This window comes from Pecten maximus, chromosome 4, assembly GCF_902652985.1.
Source record: "Pecten maximus chromosome 4, xPecMax1.1, whole genome shotgun sequence".
Lineage (NCBI taxonomy): Eukaryota > Metazoa > Mollusca > Bivalvia > Pectinida > Pectinidae > Pecten > Pecten maximus.
Window position 1 is genome coordinate 50,792,421 of NC_047018.1, and position 19,533 is coordinate 50,811,953.

Below are 19,533 nucleotides of genomic sequence, written 5' to 3' on the forward strand. Positions count from 1 at the left end.
ATGAAAAAAGTGTACTTCGGGCTCGATGATTTCCGTTTCTCTTAAAAATTCATTCATTCTAAACGTTGTTTACTTTTATTAGTTTTCATTATGCAATATCCGAATACAAACGAGTACTTCAGGACACGACATAAAACTTTTGCTGGTGCAGACGCAACGTGCAGACTGTTAATAATGTAATGTCATCAGAAAGATGAAGTTGCAACAATATGCATCACTGTATACTTTACATCAAAATAAATATTAATGAGCCACAGAACAGATTGCAGCATTAACTCCCAGGCATTACATAATGCTATCTAATTTAATCTTTAAATAATAAATTAACTATTAATAGTTATTTTCGTTTTCTGTTGAAACATTTAATTACCTTGGACATCAATTCACATGGAAGAGCAACACACAGTCCGTATACTATATTTCATAAATATATCATTAAAATCTTGATGTTGTGCATAGAAGTATACAATGAATTACGAACGAGATACTGGAGTTTGTTGAAGTAAGTTATGTAGCTGAGTTTGTTGAAGTAAGTTATCGCTACATACATGAAAGTGGAAATAGAGGACCTCTACATACAGTTTAATTGGTTATTGAATTCCTCAGACGCAACGCGTCCAATGTAAATATGCTTGTCCTGCTAATTACCTGAATAGTTTATGTGAGAAAATCAACGGTTTCTGTGACTTTCAGCAACATCTATTTTTAAGATACAATATTTCACTCTTAAATCGAGATGGTATTTTAAAGATTAAGAATTTCATCAAGACGTATATCCAATGGTCAATTTTAACAGTAATACTACTTTCATGGTAATAATAAAAAATCTAAATAAAACAATAAAATACACTGCATTATCAGTTAGAAGCTGTTAGTTACATTTCAGTGTATCACATACATATTCATGCCTCATACCACAATTATACTACCGCGTTGTTGTACACGAATGTAGTATTTCTGGAAATATCAGGACTGTTACTTAATATATTTCTAGTTAAGCTGTTGCAGGTATGAGCATAATATTAATGTGGGTTCATAATACAATATTAGCTTGTCTTTACACAATTTCCATGCTTGTTTGTGAGATTTGACACAAGGAGTTATAATGCAATGTAGTGATATTTTGTAATTTTCCTGATTCTCGCATAATACATTAGGTTGGTGTGATGACACTTCAATATAAATATCTTTCTTAAATGGCCATTCCTTCGTTCGAACACCAGATGTGTGTTGTACATTAATTTATAAGATTTATGAATAAAAGTAACTTACACTCCTATTTATGATTAATTGTGATAGAATAAATATCATATTTGTACAGAAAAACCGCAAAATTCTGCCGCTCTGCATCCGACCTAGAATGCTCAGCCATGCCTCCTACGCTTCATTTAGATATCACGTGATACCATCAGTTCGCATAAAGTCACACTAGTTCGGTAACAACCACACCATTTCGGTAAAAATCGCATGTCATAGCGTAGCGAGTGATGTAGGTGTATCGTTTGTGTTGTGGTTATAAACCCCAAACTATTAAATTATTCCGCAGAACATTCCAGAGGCAATGCAAGTTCCTCGTTCGACTCGGCTGACAAGGCCTGCTTCGCTCTCTTACATCTTTAAAACTAGTCGCCGATATATATACGATTTTTATGGCGTTCACTATCTGGTCGTGTCCTCATTTTCTCGCCGATTGATTAGCTAATCACTGTTCACTGTCGTTTACGGTGATTAATTTTTGGACTTCGGGTCGATGTCACATTTTCAAAAACTTCCATTTTTAATAACTTTGGTTTGTGTATTGCTGTATTTGGTAAAATTGTTGTATTTTAATATGTAAGAAAAAATCAAGATTCCCGTATACGTTTGTCAGTATAGCATAAACTCGTTTCAACGACGGAATGTCCCCTTTCCAGCTCCCTTAATTTAAGCTTGAATAGTTCTACAATATGATATGAAAACCTGTTTCGAAATATTTTTGTTTTTGTTTCTCTTTTGTAGAATAAAGAGAAACTTAAGTCTGGTCTGAGGCCACATGAGTCGTTAATAGAAGCCGAATTCATTGATGATATGTGTGTAATGGAATATGATTAAAATTGATAGCATAATACATACAATTTGAATTTATATATACAGGATAATACCGATAATAGGATTACACACTTTTGACGAAGTAACTAAATGCTATTTTATAAACTTTCCAGATTGTGTTCCTCAGCAGTACGGCGTTAGATGTGAACAGGACTGCTCCACGAAATGTCAAGACCGACTGTGTGAGAAAGTCAACGGGAACTGTTATAGTGAGTAAGCTTTCCAACATATTCGTGAATCCATAAGTTGGTGAAATTGAAATATAGAATGTCACCAATGAATTCACGATTATAGTCATTAATCTTGCAGTCAACAGCATGGGTTGAAAAAAACCTAATATTACTAAATTAGATTTAATTTCGGTGTTTTGATACAAGAGTAATGTTGTTTTTTTTTTTTTTTATTAATTTCTCATTTTATTTTCTTGTCCTTTTCCCTGAATATTAATAAAAGTTCTGTATTGTCTGTATTGTTTGTATTGTTTTAACATTTACAAACCAATAAATAAAAGTCCTTACGAACCTATCAAGTTGTCGAGTCGAGTATTCCGCAGAAATCTCCAGAAGGCATGCTAATTCCTTATTCAACTCGACCGACGCAGCCTCTTTTGCTCTCGTCCATCTTTCCATCTAGTTGCCGATATTAATACGACATACACTATCTTTTTCAAGTTTGCACCAATACAGTGCAACTGTTATGACATTATTGATAGATATATAGTGTGTATTGTATTAACAATGATTGATGAAGAATCCTCTTTGATCTCAATTAGATATATTTAGTCCTTACAAAGATCTGTCGAAATTTGGCCTTTTCCACTATCGCAGTTTACGTGATGAGAATATTACATTGAATGGTAAGAATAATATGTAAGTCCATGACGATTATTAGTACAGTGTAAGACTGGCATCGCGGTTTATTTTTTAAACGGCCTTTTTTTTTCGTATTAATGATGATCGAAAATGTGCCTGCCTGTGTCAATATTTTTTTTTCAATATTTCGGGAGCATGCCACTTTTTCATTGCATTGAGTAATTAAGTAATATTGGATACTGTGATTTGTTTGTTTGTTTGTTTATGTTTTACGGCCCATCGACAACTAGGGTCATTTAGGGCCAAACAATATACTAACATGTTTTATTTTGTAAGTTAAAATCAGATAAAATTTGTCATTTTTAAAAGCATCCGTATTGTATATTTAGATCATTATGATAAAAAAAGTTGGTTAAAAATGGTAAAATATGTATATGTACGAATAGATTATGTGAACTTTGTTATATAAATAGAACGTGAAAGACAGTAACGTAAAAGACATCAAAGTCTATAAAATAGATCGATTTCTTTCAAGTAGCTAAATATTGTTTTCGAATCCACGGAACTGAAAAGGGTTTTCATATCCGGGACTCGAAAGTATTTATCACGAATGTGCTTGAAATCGGAACATTCTATTAAAAAATGTTCCACTGTGAATTGAGCATCACATGCATAACACACCGGTGGATCCTCTCGTTTCAAAAGGAACGAATGAGTAGGATATGTGTGCCCGGTACGGAGGCGAGAGAGGACGATTTCCTCTCTACGATCCTTCCGACTTGGTTTTGAATACTGTGATAATTTCGTGTAGATTATATAATAATCACTTAAGTATCATCATGTTCTCAGAATGCGTTACTGGAAAGTACGGCAATGCATGTGATAAGGACTGTCCTAGAAATTGTAATGAGACGTTGTGTAAGAGAGACTCTTGAAACTGTGTTGTTGGATAACAATTTATTATGTTATATAGTGTTACATAAAAAAATATCAAATATTGCTCGTAAGACAGTGAGTGAACATCAAATTCTTAGTTATCAAAATACGACGACAAAATAGTCCATGATTAAATGCAATACATCAATAATTATTTTCTTTGTTTTTCCTTCTTTAGATTGTGTTCCTCAGAAGTACGGCATTAATTGTGACCTTAATTGCTCAACAAATTGCCTGAATATTCAATGTGAGAAGGACAATGGGGAATGTTATGGTGAGCAGCAATTCTATATTTTAAATGAAAAATATTGTTTATCTCAACATAATGAAACTAATTCAGGTCTCGCAGTCATCACAGCAAGGGCTATTAACCAAAAATTATCTACACTATCGGGAAGTCTGAGACGTGTATACATTAAAAGTACTAATTTTGCGACTGTGAACCTTATCTGTCGTCGTATTAAACCAATTAGGGCAATTAAGATTTTCATTATTACTGTGACATTAAAATGACAACAAAACGATAATACACAATACAGCGTATCAAACAATCACAGAAATCTCGGGGCAATCTCATGGTTTCTATGGATGCGATAATCCAATCTTAGACGGGATAAGGAGAGAAAACGAGCACACCCTTTGTATCTCTTCACAATAGGATACCGTAATCATTTTATGTAGCAAAATAATGTCGCAAATTGACAACGCTATAAATATCGACGTATATTTCATTTGACATTAAGGATGGCGCGATGAATAAGTTTCACATTAACGTATAATTTGTAGCCGAAAAAAAACAAAAAACCATCCGTTCCATTAACAACCATCGTTGAAGAGTAAACCTCCTGCCGACCAACCAATCTCTTACACTGACGTTGAAATACCGCTGTACACGGTGCAAACAAATGTTAGATTAGAAATTAATACACGTTTTATTTCAGAGAAATAGAAAAAGTTTTTTCTTACCTCCTCACATTCATCGTTATTAAATCGATTACTTATGAAGACGCCAAGTCTTATTTTTACAAAAACATCTGATACCATGTATTAACAGCATTATATCAAATGTTCATCTTAACATGGCAAAAAAAACCCGTTTATGCTAAATGCGAAAGTAGAATATCTGGGAGGTAAACACTTTAAAGAATTACTTTCTGATCAGCACTATTTACTTTGAAATATTCCTTTGGAATATGATAACAACATAAATATGCTAAATAAAGCAACGATGTTTGATTGGATAAATGCTGTAGAATATGTACTAGAAAATTACAGCAACACTAACGATTAGAAAAGTGCTGGAAATTGTAAAGACATGTTATATTAATTCCACATGTCGCACACTATTTACCCTATACAAGGGCTGATTGGTAAGTTATGATCCTCGTACTTTTTAAGTCCTACTATTTTCTGACTATATCGGACCATGTATCCAAGGACTGGTCTCATTTGGTTAGTTAATATTGACAAGATAGCACTCTTAAGTAGACAAGACAACCGGCTTTTGCAAAATAGACAAAATCGGCTAGGGTTAATGTGAAAGAGTCTGTCATTACCATGGCTGCCATTAACGATTGTGACTTTAAATTTATTGAGCATCCGCTTTATTCACCTGCTCTCGCTTCGTCATCTGCATTGTATTACTAAAACTGAAAAAAGCTATTTCAGGCACCCAAGCCCAACACTAACATGCAGTGGATGACTTTCTGAACAGCCAAGAAAAGGAGTTCTATAAAAGTGGAATTGATACCCTTAAACGCCGCTAGGATATGAGGCTCACAACTTAACAATCAGCCCTCGTACAATAATATTATTTCAACTTAAGACCACAGAAATCGTTAAATAGTCTCGATATGGATTCATAACTTAATTCATATATTTATTTATATCTTATCATAAATAGTAAACGGTGATAATGTATGTGATGTATATATTTAGTACTGCATATGATTAATTTAGTATTTGTTTCGTCGATACTTTTAGAGTTTGGCATCCCAAACGTTTGAGAAACAAACAATTGTTATTAGGAAGTACGGATTTATGTTTCTGATAATGCTGTCATATTTTCACGTAATGTGTATAAAACATATCTATTTATCTGTATCATTCTGTTGCATTATTAAATTAAGTCACAAATTCAATTTCTAGGTTGTACTAGAGGATTTTACGGTACAAACTGTTCTATGACGTGCAATACCAGTTGTGCTAAGTGTGATCAGCTGAGCGGGGAATGCACCGGTAAGTTTATTTATTGCAGCGTGGAAAATTATATATTTAAAAAAAATACGTGATTTTTTAAAACTATAATGAGGATGGTGTTGTTGTTGCATTTGCATATTTTTTATAATGAAGACCATGCTAACTGCGTGCTTTGATATTTTCTTTGGCTATCAACAGAATGTAAGGCGGGTTTATACGGAACGAAATGCAACATTGACATGTGGACATTGCAGCATTTGTACAAAGGAATCCGGTATATGTGTGACCGAATGTGATCCTGGTTACCAAGGGGATTTCTGTAATACAAGTATTTATTATTTTATATCTGTTAATTAACGTGTTGAACTCAAGAATCGCAGCAAAATTGAATATTAGTTACAAGATATTTAAACAAGAGCACACCTCGTCAAAGACGATGCTATGGGGCAGACGGATTTTTTTCTTGGAGCAATTCCGTATTATTTTTTTGAGAAAAGATAATTCTATCATAAACAGGATAGGGGAAGAAAACGAATACTCACTTTGCCGCTATTCACAATAGGATAGCGTTATCTATGTAGCAAAATTATGTCGCTTAATGCATATTTCATTGGACATTGATGATGGAACGATGAATAGGTTTCACATCAACGTTCATTTTGTTACCGTTTAAGAAAAATAATTAAACACTGTGCTGAATAAGCTAAATATGCAGGTAGATGAACAAGTTTTAGGTTGAATAAATAAGTTTATTTAACAATAATTATCTCAGAAGTTCTTTCTGTTAGAAATCTCTCAAAAGTCTTTTATGTTTTGCTCTGTAACAGGACAAGCCCAAATGTCTGGAAGTCCACCACCAACAGTTGACGCGGGGCCAATAGTAGGAGGTATTGTAGGGGTGATTGTTGTCGCTGTCATCGCTATTGTTGTTGTCATCCTTATCAGAAGGTGATGTATTACAGTTTTTTATTGAGAGATTACACATTTACATCAAGGATTTACACATTATTCATAATATACAATATAAATACTCTATATAACGGTTCTTCTTTTCCGTAAAGCAGAAACTGTCACCCTCGTGTGTGTAATTCCAACCATCCAATGACCCCCCCCCCCCCCCCTTTTTTTTTAGATCAAGTTCACTGTTTTGTTGTGTAATGTTATTAACACGCTTTCACATCTCGCACGTGTGCCAAAGCTTGCTATCTTATTTAAGATAAAATATACATAAGATTTACATTTGTGATATTTGATGTATTCGTGCCATTTTCCACAGAGGTCGCTTGAGTGCCGGTAAACAGGATTCCTTTACTGATATCGGTCGTTCCAATGTACACAAGAAGAACGTATACAGCGAACCATCAGGAACAGAACACCTGTCTGTCAAATCTGAGACGGCAGCGAAAAACATCTACAGTAATACATCAGGTGATGCTTGTTTCATCTATATTTATACATTACACAGAAACAATAAAAATAATGGGATAAATCTGATGTCCGAGCCTCGAATCTACTGTATGCTTAACCTCACCAATTATCTGACCAGAAATATCCGAGGCTAATACAAATGCGCAAGTCAATGTGCAAAATCGACATCACTAAAAAGAAATATTTTGATATTGCAGTGATTGACAGCGCGATATAACAGTGATACTTTAGGTTAAATACATTTTTCTGTCGAATTATGTTTAAGATGCTTCATCGCCGTTTAGGTACTGTTTGTCCTTAAAATGCATAAAATTAAACCTATATTATACAGATATATTTAATTAACGCAAGCAAATAATGAACTGATAACAGGGTCCTAAAATAATCATATTATAATAATCAAAGTAACAAATATGAAGGCGGAGTAAAATTGAATTTGAATTCAGGTTAAACATAAAAGATAAAAGGAAAAGCCCAAACGTTTGCAGAATTGTAATAGTGTAAAGTATATAACCTATGACATTACACAAATTGTACAACATTCTGTCATTGGTTTTAATCGATTATTATTACTCTTGGTGATATGCTTAATATAATACCTGTATAAATTTACGAGACATATATATATATGGTGTACATTACAGATCCAGACGGACAACCCGAGAACTCCGCCAATGTGTATGTAAACACTGAGCAGGTTGCCAGACAATCCGGAGCTGGTGATAGCGTCTACTATAATTCCGGTCCTGTTGGATTTCCTGTCTCCAGCCTCAAATCTCTCGTTCAAACAAAAATGAAAAACAAGGCGAAGGCTTTCGAGAACGAATACAAGGTATGAATTGTGTCATCTTAAAGAAAGAAAACAGGGAAAAAACGAAAACAATACAAAAATAGACAGTCAACACAATCATATTCTAATCGAAACACACTGATATGTATTCTGTATTCAAACGACGAGACAATGGAGTCAGAAATAGAAAAGAGAACTATAGATATGTTACAAAAAATGATTGACTTAATCACTGAGAAAGCTAAATTCAAATGAGATATGATATAGAGTACATTGCAGACTGTATGATACTAATTGTCCTTAAAATGCATAAAATTAAACCTATGTTATACAAATATATTCAATTAACACCAGCACATAATATAATAATATTATAATAATTCTGGAAAGACATCACTGGATAGATGGTGCCACGAAAGCCACAAAAAATATGATTTTCTGAATTTACTGAAGTTGATTTGATAAGCTTTATAAACATCGCCACTTTTTTTTTTTTTTTTGTTTACACAACACGATGCTTTGTAGCATTCTTATAAAGGCGACATATATATTTATATCCATAATTGAAGAAGAAGAAAGTCAATTTTAACACGTTAAGGTTATACGTTATTATCTTTTTGTATTTTGAATGACGTTATCTTTCTTCAAAAAAATAGTTTGCACATGTACTTTTCTTTTTCTGTTACAGTCTATACCGTCTGGAGATTTACACGACCATAAAGTTGGAATGTTACAACAAAACAAGGCAAAGAACAGATTTAAAACCACGTTTCCCTGTAAGTATATCTGTATTTAATTATTTACCAGAAAAAAATCATTACAAGTCTTATATCAAATGTCACTTTCTTCCCAAACAATTTGTTAAATGTTGAACCTACGTGCTCTGTCGATTGAGGAACTTTCCATGGTCGAATGATATGAAAATAAACATCACTGGATAGATTTAAATAGTTCACACTGTCATGGCTTGAAAAAAGTCAGTCGGTCTTGAAACGTTGCGACACGTCTACCAAGTACATTGTTTGTGTAAAAAGTAACACATCGATATAAAATATTTACCAACTTTTCAATATTGTCAATATATCAGTAGTCTCTTTCTGTCGAGATTTTAAGGAAGAATTATAACTTAATTGTTACATATATCACGTTTTATTGTTTATATGGGTAAAAAAATGCATATTGACTGATAGGTGCAATATAATATCAAAATAGTAAGATGTACCAATCCCTTGTAATGAGTCATCAGTGGTCAACGTTGAAAATCAAATGTCACACTTGGTTTCCTGGACTTTTTATAAAGTATCCGGGGTATTGGTTTGATATGGATAACGATTGCTTCATAATTTGTGTTGATATTAGCGTCAATAACATCTAAGATTACTATATTTTATTTCAACGTCACCATCTTTTCTACATTTCTTTCTAAGCAATGTTATTGTATATTGTATATCTGTCATACAATGGCACCATGTTCTATTTTTACAGACGACCATTCCCGTGTGATTCTTGATAAAGTTGGAAAAGACCCACACTCCGATTACATCAATGCCAACTACATCGATGTTAGTATAGTTTAGGAAAAATTAAAGAATCACAACTCGATACCCAATATTTACTTAACTTTGCTTGTCTGTTACTTGTTTCTGTTTCCATCTGGGAACGACGAAAAGGAAGTTTGCACTTTAGCAAATTGATTAAACTAGATACCAAAACCGGAGGGGGAACACTGCCCTACCAGCCTTCTACTTAAGGAGTTTGTCCATTGAAAAATCGGTTAATTCTAAAACAATCGTTTATTGAAAAGGTTTAAAAAATTCATTTCATTGGCGTTCGTACAGATAATTTCCTTATCTTAACAAAATGTTAAAATGTCAAAACTATACACATCATAGATAATCTGTCAAACTACGATAGTTTTCAAACGTTTTAAATGATAAAAATATAATATGCTGTAATTATATGTGATTATAAGGCTATATAATATTACAATATATTTATCATTTTTTACAGAGTGTTACAAAAACTGCGGAATACATAGCAACCCAAGGTAAAAATGCCATTCATGAAATATAGGGTATACTTAATTATCTATTATAGCAAAACAAGTTAATGTAATATTGTATTAGTCTTTAAAAATCTAATGTAAGTTTATATACCAATATAATCGCTGTTAATTAAATGTTTCCTTTCGAAAAAAATACGTGAATTGTCTTCCTATTTCACGGTTCACACGATCGCAGGCGATTTCTCTTATACATCCACCATTTTAAAATGAAAATGTGTAAACTAACACACTGGAGAAACACGAAAAACATACACTTAACCCATATGCAAACATCTGTTAACATTTCGATTCAATTTTTAGGACCGAGGCCTGGCACTGTGAATGATTTCTGGCGGATGATATGGCAGCTGCAGACCGGCCAAATTGTCATGTTGACAAATCTCATAGAAAGCGGAAGGGTATGGACATTTTGTAACACTTTCAAACATGATTTGATGTATAACGATTAAATTCAAATATAGGTCACCGATAATCATCTTCTTTTCTTCAACGACAGCAAACTACTAATGGTTGTATAATGAGAAATCATTTTCATTTTCATTCGTTTAGTGGCATCCTCACTTCATTAGTTTACATAGCAAAATGTCACGTGATCAGTTTGATATAATCAGCTTTCAATAATTAAAGCTGATTTTGGGTAGGAATTAAACTCGAAACAAAATTATACAGCAAGTCGTTTTTTTCTGAAATTGAAGGAATTTTCATAAAATTTCCTCAAAACATGTTGATCGGATTATTCTTTACAAATTTTAGCCGAAGTGCGACAAGTATTGGCCAGAGGAGGGAGAACCATTGACCACTACTAATTTCAACATTATCCTGGACAGGGAAAGATCATATGCCTTCTACGTCATCCGTGATCTTACAGTCACTGAAAAGAAGGTATAAAGAATACTGAAATATCAAAAATAAGAAAAGCTAAACCACATCTATTCATACATATATGACTACAAATGATATCAATAATTTTGATTCAATTTACTCGTTCAGACGAGGTCAGTACGTCAGATACATCAGTTCCACTACACCACGTGGCCCGACCACGGGACTCCAGACCCAAACGAACTCGTTGTCTTCCACCGCCGTGTGATGAACTACGGTACTGTCTTGAAAGGGAAAATGGTTGTTCATTGCAGGTATGAAGAAAGGACGTTTACTAATTATATCGGTCCGTCCTTCTCAAGGCTTCAGTATATTTCATCATGTTTGTCGTTTTGAAGGGGATGGAGTCGTTTTCCTGATTTTTGCATTGATCAAATCTTTTCATTTTTTCATTCATTTTGCTATTTTATTGTTATTGCGTTATTGAGTTTTGACGATATCGCATCATCTGTTTTATGTGCGTTCTGACGTTGTTCAGTTAATTAATTAATGTCTGAACCCTTTGGCAGTGCTGGCATAGGCAGAACAGGAACATTCATTGCCCTAGACGCTCTTTTGGAATACGGGAAGGAGTGTGGTAGAATTGACGTAATGCAATACATAAAAACCATGCGGAAGGATAGGATCAATATGGTTCAAACTGCTGTAAGTTTCACAATAATATTTTTTCCAGCTTTGATACTTAACAGATTTTATGCAAGTGTCTTATTTCACAATGCGTTCTTATATATTCCTAGCCATTCAAATTTCTATGTAATAATAGTGATAAACTCTATTGTGTACATAAAAAATGATAACATTTTAAAAACAGAAATCGTGCATTTTAAGCAAATGTCTCATTTCACAATGTCTGCTTTCATATTTCTAGCCATTCGTATTTTTATGAAGAGTTAATCTTTTTGCTCAGGAGGTATCAACTGGACATAAAATAATCTTTAATCGAAATAAGTATGTTGACTACATCATGAGATTATGTCTCTCGAAATCTTGTGTATTTGGTTTACTCAGCAATCGACATTGGTCACGAAAATCGTGATAATGACAACTAGACCATGAATAAGAAATAGAAGAACCAGAAGAATGTTACTGTCTAGATATTAAAACGTCATAGAGTTTTTTTTTTAATTAGTTCCCGGTGTCATTTTTTAAGAAAAGATCGAGGTAAATAGTTGCTTTTGAAGAGTTTAAAAACCTTAATCACATGTATTTGGATTACATACGAATTGGCATGGTCAAACAACTGTTTTTTGATTAAAAGGTTGCCAATATATATATATATAGATAAAATCAAAACACATTGCAAGGTCTTTCGTGCCTGTTATAGGACGTTCGTATATATGATCAGCCTTACACAGAAACTTTCATCTGTTGGAATATTGTGTTATGAAAATAAACAAAAATGTTGTTAATAAAAGTTTAGTTACTCTCACGTTTTCATCCTAGATGTAATTCATCCAAGCTGTACGTTTAAAAAATGCACTCCAGTATTCATGTTGATTCTGATGAACACCCAATGCATAATCACAAATAAAGATTCTAAGAAAATTAAGTTACTTAAACATTTATTATTTCATGTACATGTAACAAGCATGTGACCATAAAAACTGATAAAGAAATATGTTATGCAATTTCAACATACACTCGATAAATCTGGCTCTAAGATTATCTTTTTATAAAACCTATAACATTGAAGTTCGTGTAGAAATTATAAATACATTAAATGCCAGTAATACTGATTCATTTATCTATCCAGGAACAATACATAGCTATACACCAGCTCCTTATAGAAGCCTTTGAAATGCCAGACACACTGATTCCGAGAATGAAGTATCATGCAGCACTTACTTCTGGCTCCAATGGCGGCCCAACGAACCAAACAAAGCTCAGGAAGGAATACCAGGTAATATCACATCTTTTCCCTTTTTATATAGATTATTCCGGTTTGATACCAAAAATTTACTACTACTATAGGTTATATCTTATGCAATTTTAGATTATGTCTGTTGTTGAGGAGCCGCGGTGGCCGAGTGGTTAAGGTGTTCCGACACTTTATCACTAGCCCTCCACCTCTGGGTTGCGGGTTCGAAACCTACATCCTGGTTTCCTGGTACTAAAGGTCGGTGTTTTTTCTCCGGTATACTCCGGCTTTCCTCCATTTCCAAAACCTGGAACGTCCTTAATTGACCCAGGCTGTTAATAGGACGTTAAACAAAATAAACCAAACGAAGGTGTTGAAAAAGAGACCTTTAGGAAGTAAAATGACGTTATTCTTCTACATCATTACAAACAGGTAACTTTATCAATACGTTCATTTTACTTGGAGTTTACATGAAAGGATGTTTATCAACTCATCACTATATTATTTTGCAACACACGTTCTATTTAGCTGATACAAAATATGAAACCAGCTTACGATGAGACAAGCTACAGAACCGCCCTACTGCCATCTAACACGATGAAGAACAAGACCTTATCTGTCGTTGCAGGTAAAAAAATACCTCTTTCCAAGCAAAATCTATTAACATGAAGCAATAAACCTGGTCTAGTCTTGCCTATTCGTTTGGCAAACGTATTCCAACTCACCAAGTTCTCCCGTCAAATGACACCTGACACCTTCCTTGTATAATCATCAATGAAATTACAGTATTTGACGGTAGTTCATTTTTTCGTGTTTTTCGTTAAATCTGAAGCAAATTTGAACGAGTTTTGTGAAACAGAGTATACTTTTTCTGATAATTTCAATGGAAATGGACAATAATTTATCTTTGCAATTGTATCGAACATTAAACGATTGTAGTGATGAATTGCATTTTGTTTAAAAACAAAAAACAAAAAACTCTACATTACACAACCTGTCATAGACTATCATGCATAATTATAATTCGACTACCTAACTGTATATGAATTATCAGAAAAATTGTTAATGGAAGGGAAATATTGCAATTGATGTTTTTCTTCTGGTTCTGTTCAGTTGACACGTTCAGGGCGTACCTTCGATCATATGCTGACTGTAGAACGGACTACATTAATGCCGTGTCAGTGCCAGTAAGTAATATGCGTATTGTGTGACATTTGTTTACCTCGTTGAAATGGATTAATTATTATGTGTGTGTTATGTATGTCTGTAAGTTAATCAGAATGGCAAAGAACTTGCTCGTTCAAAAAATATTTTATAGGTGAGCAGTTCAACGGATAACGGGTGATATTTTAGATCATATATTGTACTTGGTCTTCTTTCCCCACTATTCAATCATATAACGGACGATATGCATTACGTAACTATAAGCGAATTAGTGGTACATTTCCACGCTGATACAAAGGAAAAAAAGTGTGCTTTGAGATTATGTAGAGATGTTGTGAAAGAATCAATCTTAACGTTAACATCCTTCATACTGAAGTCCTGAAGGATTTTATGCTGGGTCTACTTCTATGATTACTTCATTTAATGTCTGACAGTATTACCACATGAAACCAGTACACATACCTAGTAATCACTCCTACATTGCTTTCCACATGTAATCAACCTTTCATTTAAATGATAGCAATTATTCCGTTTTCTTTTGACCTAGTCCTATACATCCAAAACTGGGTACATCGTCACACAGACTCCTCTTGAGGATACCGTGGTGGATCTGTTGACGATGATAATGGACCACAGCTGTCAAACAATTGTCATCATTGAGCCGGACGACATTGTAAGTGTATTTCCATACAATTGTAACGCAACGAAGAAGCTCGAGGTGCAGTTTATTTGAAAAACTGTAATTGCATCTGTTCATATTGGTATCATAAAATCATTTCAAACAGCAGGCTAGTGGTATTGGTTTATCATTAACATTACGTAATTGCATATTGACTTAACAACCATTTCATTTGAAACGTTTCAAAATTACAACTGGAAACGTCTAAAATCTTACAAAGTACCTATGAAATATAAAATTGATATGGGGTTAATTCATTATACTGACATAGACTTAAGATTCTATTTGTCACATGAATGCATAGACCTGTTCATGACGTCCCAGTGGTGCAACGCATAGTTTTTGCTATACTCCAAACCATTTTCGTTGTGATGAAACAAGAAAACAATTATTGTCTGGCATCTGTTTAAGGAAATGAACTCTGTAAAATAGTTATTAAGAAGTCTTGTATTGACTGAAACATATTGATATATGACCATTCAGAATATATTGCATTTTACCTATCTTAGGACTGGCTTCCAGGGGCAGGTGAATATAAATTCATCGGGAATTTTACGTTGGAACACAAAGGAAAGTTTTCAACAATAGCAAATGTCGTATTGCTAGAAATCGCAATAGAAAACGCGGTAAGATGGATGTTTTGTAGTGTCTGAAGTTTTGATGTGTCTTCTTGAATCCTGATTTTAAAAATTCTGGCTTCACATATGCTGCCTTGAATATTGATAAATGAACATGTTTATTTCTCCGATATGAAGGAGTCTGAAAAGGGAAAGCCCGCGGAAAAGAGTTTTGCTTTTTGATTACATTTAATGTCTCACCCCCTTTCCCCAAGTGGAAAATTCCTATCCATCATACATATAATCGTAGTCTGCAAATAAGATATCTTTCCTAAATGGAATTGACTCATTTCAGGAAAAGAGCTTCAATGCCACTGTTAAAGTGTTTCATATGACTGGATGGGGTAGAGAATCATCAGTCCCAAAGGATTCGTCAATGTTGCTTCACCTGCTGGAACTTATTGACAGCAGACGCAAATCCGACGATACCAAGACAACAATAGTCATGTGTCGGTATGTAGTTTACCTTCATATTTATCTATAATATACTTTTGTTGAACGTTATTACATATTTCTTGATATTGATGGTTGAGCTTTCTGTGCTTATTATGCTCATATCATTCATGATCTTTTGATGTTTCAGTGATGGCTATTCCCAGAGTGGGCTGTTCTGTTGTATCAGTAATGCCCGAGACCAAATGAAGAGTGACGAAGAAGTAGATATCTTTCAGATTTCACGTCAGCTGCTTGTGCGACGTCCAGCATTTGTGATTAATTTTGTACGTATATTGACATTTCAACTACTCTTATTATTATTGTAATTTCAGTGGATAATATCGATAATTTCACGGCGGTCCTGATTGCATTTGGAATTGGCTTTCTGTTTAATATTTCTATTAAACTGAGTATAAGAGTCTTATCTTACCGGGAGACTCCATCCTTCCCTCTGCTTTCTTGGTGGTTTTTCTCAATTGAGGCATATAAACCACTTTTTTCTTGACTGAATTAGTTTTTCTTATTTTATAAGTTCAAGCCTTAGCGTATCTGGTCTGGAAGAGTAATTTCCCTTTCCCATCATTTTGTTATGAAATTATAATGATCGTAATGTGTTTATCCTATGCATTTTCGATTAAAATATGAAATTATTTCAAATTCAGGACCAGTACCAATACTGCTACAACATAATAAAAGACTATCTTGATACCACCGACGTATACATGAACTGATTAATGAGTACCTGGATACCACTGACGTGTACGTGAACTGATTAATGAGTACCTGGATACCACCGACGTGTACATGAACTGATTAATGAATACCTGGATACCACCGACGTATACATGAACTGTTTAATGAGTACCTGTATACCACCGACGTATACATGAACTTATTAATGAGTACCTGGATACAACCGACGTGTACATGGAATGATTAATAAGTACCTAGATATTACCGACGTGTACATGAACTGATTAATGAGTACCACCTGGATACCACCGACATGTACATGAACTAATTAATGAGTACCTGGATACCGCCGACATGTACATGAACTAATCAATAAGTACCTGGATACCACCGACGTACACATGAACTGATTAGTAAGTACCAGGATTTTTACCGACGTACACATGAACTGATCAATGAATCCCCTAATACCATTGACGTGTACATGAACTGATTAATGAATCCCCTGATACCATTGACGTGTACATGAACTGATTAATGCGTACCTGGATACCATGGACATGTACTTATACAGATTAATAAGTACCTGGATACCACGAACGTGTACATGAACTGATTAATGAGTACCTGGAAACCACTAACGTGTACATCAACTGATTAATCATTACCTGGATACCACTGACATGTACATCAACTGATCAATGAGTACCTGGATACCATCGCCGTGTACTTGAAAACATGTATTTTAAACCGAGTATAAGTTCTTAAATGTACCGCTTTCGCTTTAATAGTTTACCGAAGACTCATACTCTAGAATTGTTTCCGTAGTAAACAGTGATATGTTACAGCTATACTAAGTTTTAACAATGAAGTGAAAATGCTGAATCATCCAAGGAAACTATTTTTATATACTTTAGCTTACTTTGGCGACTGTTACACTTTATCCTGTAAATATCTAAATCCTTCTATTTGTTAACATTTTTGTCAAGGACGCGACGACAACCAATCTAAGTTCACATATACATTGTTTTAGCCATTAATTAGCATGCATCTTCACTCCTAACGTTAGGAAGTAATTGTGCTGTTAGTTATACAGAGGAACATTTAACTCAGTCATGTTTTCAATCAGATGACAAAATATTGCTCATAAAACCTTAAGCCAATAACATTTTTATAGAATTATTAACACAACTGATGTTTGACATATCACTTTTTGTCAGTGTCTGTAATTTGCTGCTCTCAGTTCGACGTTTCTATTACTATATTTTAATAGATATTTAATCTTAAGCACATTTATTTTATTTTACGTTTCATAATTTTTTTGTGTGAATTTGAAGCATATTTTACAATTTTACATTGCTTTAAATAGAATGAAGGGTTATTGCAGCATACTTGTACATTTTTATCAGAATTAAATGAAAGGTGCTGACCGGTTTTTCATCAAGTTTACCCTGAGCGATACTGCATTTCAGGTTTTAAGCCAAGTAGAATGGCCTCATATCTTATTATACAAATATAAACGGTGACCCTTTTTATAAGGTAAATCACTACGAATAATCATGTTCTACTTTCGCTAAATATACGTTTTATATCACTACTCTCACTGGAGTAAGAACTACGTTTTTCCGATACTTTTATATTTCCATGTCGATAACCCTGCTTTTACTTGCTACATCGATTTACAATGCATATACATCCATTTTCTTTATTGTAAATTGCTGAATATCATATTTGATTTTTTAATTTTTCTTTTCTTTTTATTTCCAACCATACGTATACGTCAAAACAGTGTTATAAGAATGTATTTGTTAATTCACATAAGTGTTAGACCAAGGAAAAAAATCATGTTGTCATATTAAAAAAAACCTGAACATCAATTACTTCTAATTGTTATAACGGTGTGTTCAACACTCAAATGATTTCTTTCATTCTCCAACATCAAGTTTAATTTTCAGAACTATAGGATCAATTACTTCTAATTGTTATAACGGTTTGTTCAACATTCAAATGATTTTTTTCATTCTCCAACATCAAGTTTAATTTTCAGAACTACATGATCTGTAGCCCTCAGAATGTGCGTGGCAACTCGCCAGTAAATGTGCATCAATGGTATGAACATCAATGATGTAATGAATTTCTTTTATATGTTTTAATAAATTGGAGTATCCCCTCTTACTTGTAATACTGGATACCATTGCATACATGTCAATGCTAATTTTGTTGTAATAATTTGGAAGGATTTACATAGGCTTTGTCTGATGTCAACCATTTGATGTATTGAAAAACAATAGAAGATTGTTAAAATTAAACTGATGCTAACACGATAACTGACAAGCATTTGATCAATTAATATTCTACACAAAGACCAACAGGAAATTGCACTGATTATTCACCTCAAAAACCGATTGGCTTATTAGAATATTGATATTTGTTATTGAAGAAGTCTCAAGTGCCCAATTTGAATAGCATTTTGTCCGTTGTCAAGTGTCGTGCGTCATCAGTTCGTAAACAAGTTACCTCTTCTACCTCTCTAAGAAACAATGAAACGATTTCTCAACGAAATTTTGAGTAACTGTTAATGACCAGAGACCAGCCAATAATAGGAAACTTATGGCCCCCAACCTCTAGGGTCCTAAGTGGACAAAAGTGACGTTTTCTACTGGGATTGGACGAAAATATACTTTAGTGTACAGCGCATCATTTGTTAAAATTCCATCGCAAATATTTCAAACTTGTTTGAAATGATCAGAATTGGATAACAATTTGATGGTACCGTTCTTTGGAATAACTTAGATGTGATTATATTTTGGTTTATTTGGCGCCTGGGGTAAATGAGCCAAACTTAAACACACCAAAATCTCACGAAAACGATCGTCGGAACAATATC

The 19,533-nt window shown here is 33.8% G+C and overlaps 1 protein-coding gene across 1 annotated transcript; it reads left to right on the forward strand.

Annotated features, from left to right (window-relative positions):
- Window positions 1-2,200: 2,200 nt before the first annotated feature.
- LOC117326362 (receptor-type tyrosine-protein phosphatase kappa-like) lies at window positions 2,201-19,208 on the forward strand. The gene is made up of 22 exons (XM_033883075.1): window positions 2,201-2,297; window positions 4,015-4,110; window positions 5,985-6,074; window positions 6,234-6,363; window positions 6,863-6,983; window positions 7,312-7,463; window positions 8,108-8,295; window positions 8,942-9,029; window positions 9,739-9,815; window positions 10,264-10,300; window positions 10,619-10,716; window positions 11,072-11,200; window positions 11,309-11,454; window positions 11,710-11,845; window positions 12,954-13,100; window positions 13,587-13,686; window positions 14,172-14,245; window positions 14,770-14,895; window positions 15,411-15,527; window positions 15,814-15,971; window positions 16,102-16,237; window positions 16,616-19,208. Exons 5-22 carry the CDS (start codon window positions 6,874-6,876, stop codon window positions 16,682-16,684), a joined length of 2,088 nt encoding a protein of 695 aa, XP_033738966.1. The 5' UTR covers window positions 2,201-2,297; window positions 4,015-4,110; window positions 5,985-6,074; window positions 6,234-6,363; window positions 6,863-6,873; the 3' UTR covers window positions 16,685-19,208.
- The last annotated feature ends 325 nt before the right edge of the window (window positions 19,209-19,533 follow it).

Coding starts and splice junctions, on each gene's coding strand:
- LOC117326362 (XM_033883075.1), top strand. CDS start 6,874: ATGTCTGGAAGTCCACCACCAACAGTTGACGCGGGGCCAATAGTAGGA. Junction 10,301..10,618: donor GGAATACATAGCAACCCAAG/GTAAAAATGCCA, acceptor TTCAATTTTTAG/GACCGAGGCCTGGCACTGTG. Junction 11,846..12,953: donor TCAATATGGTTCAAACTGCT/GTAAGTTTCACA, acceptor TTATCTATCCAG/GAACAATACATAGCTATACA.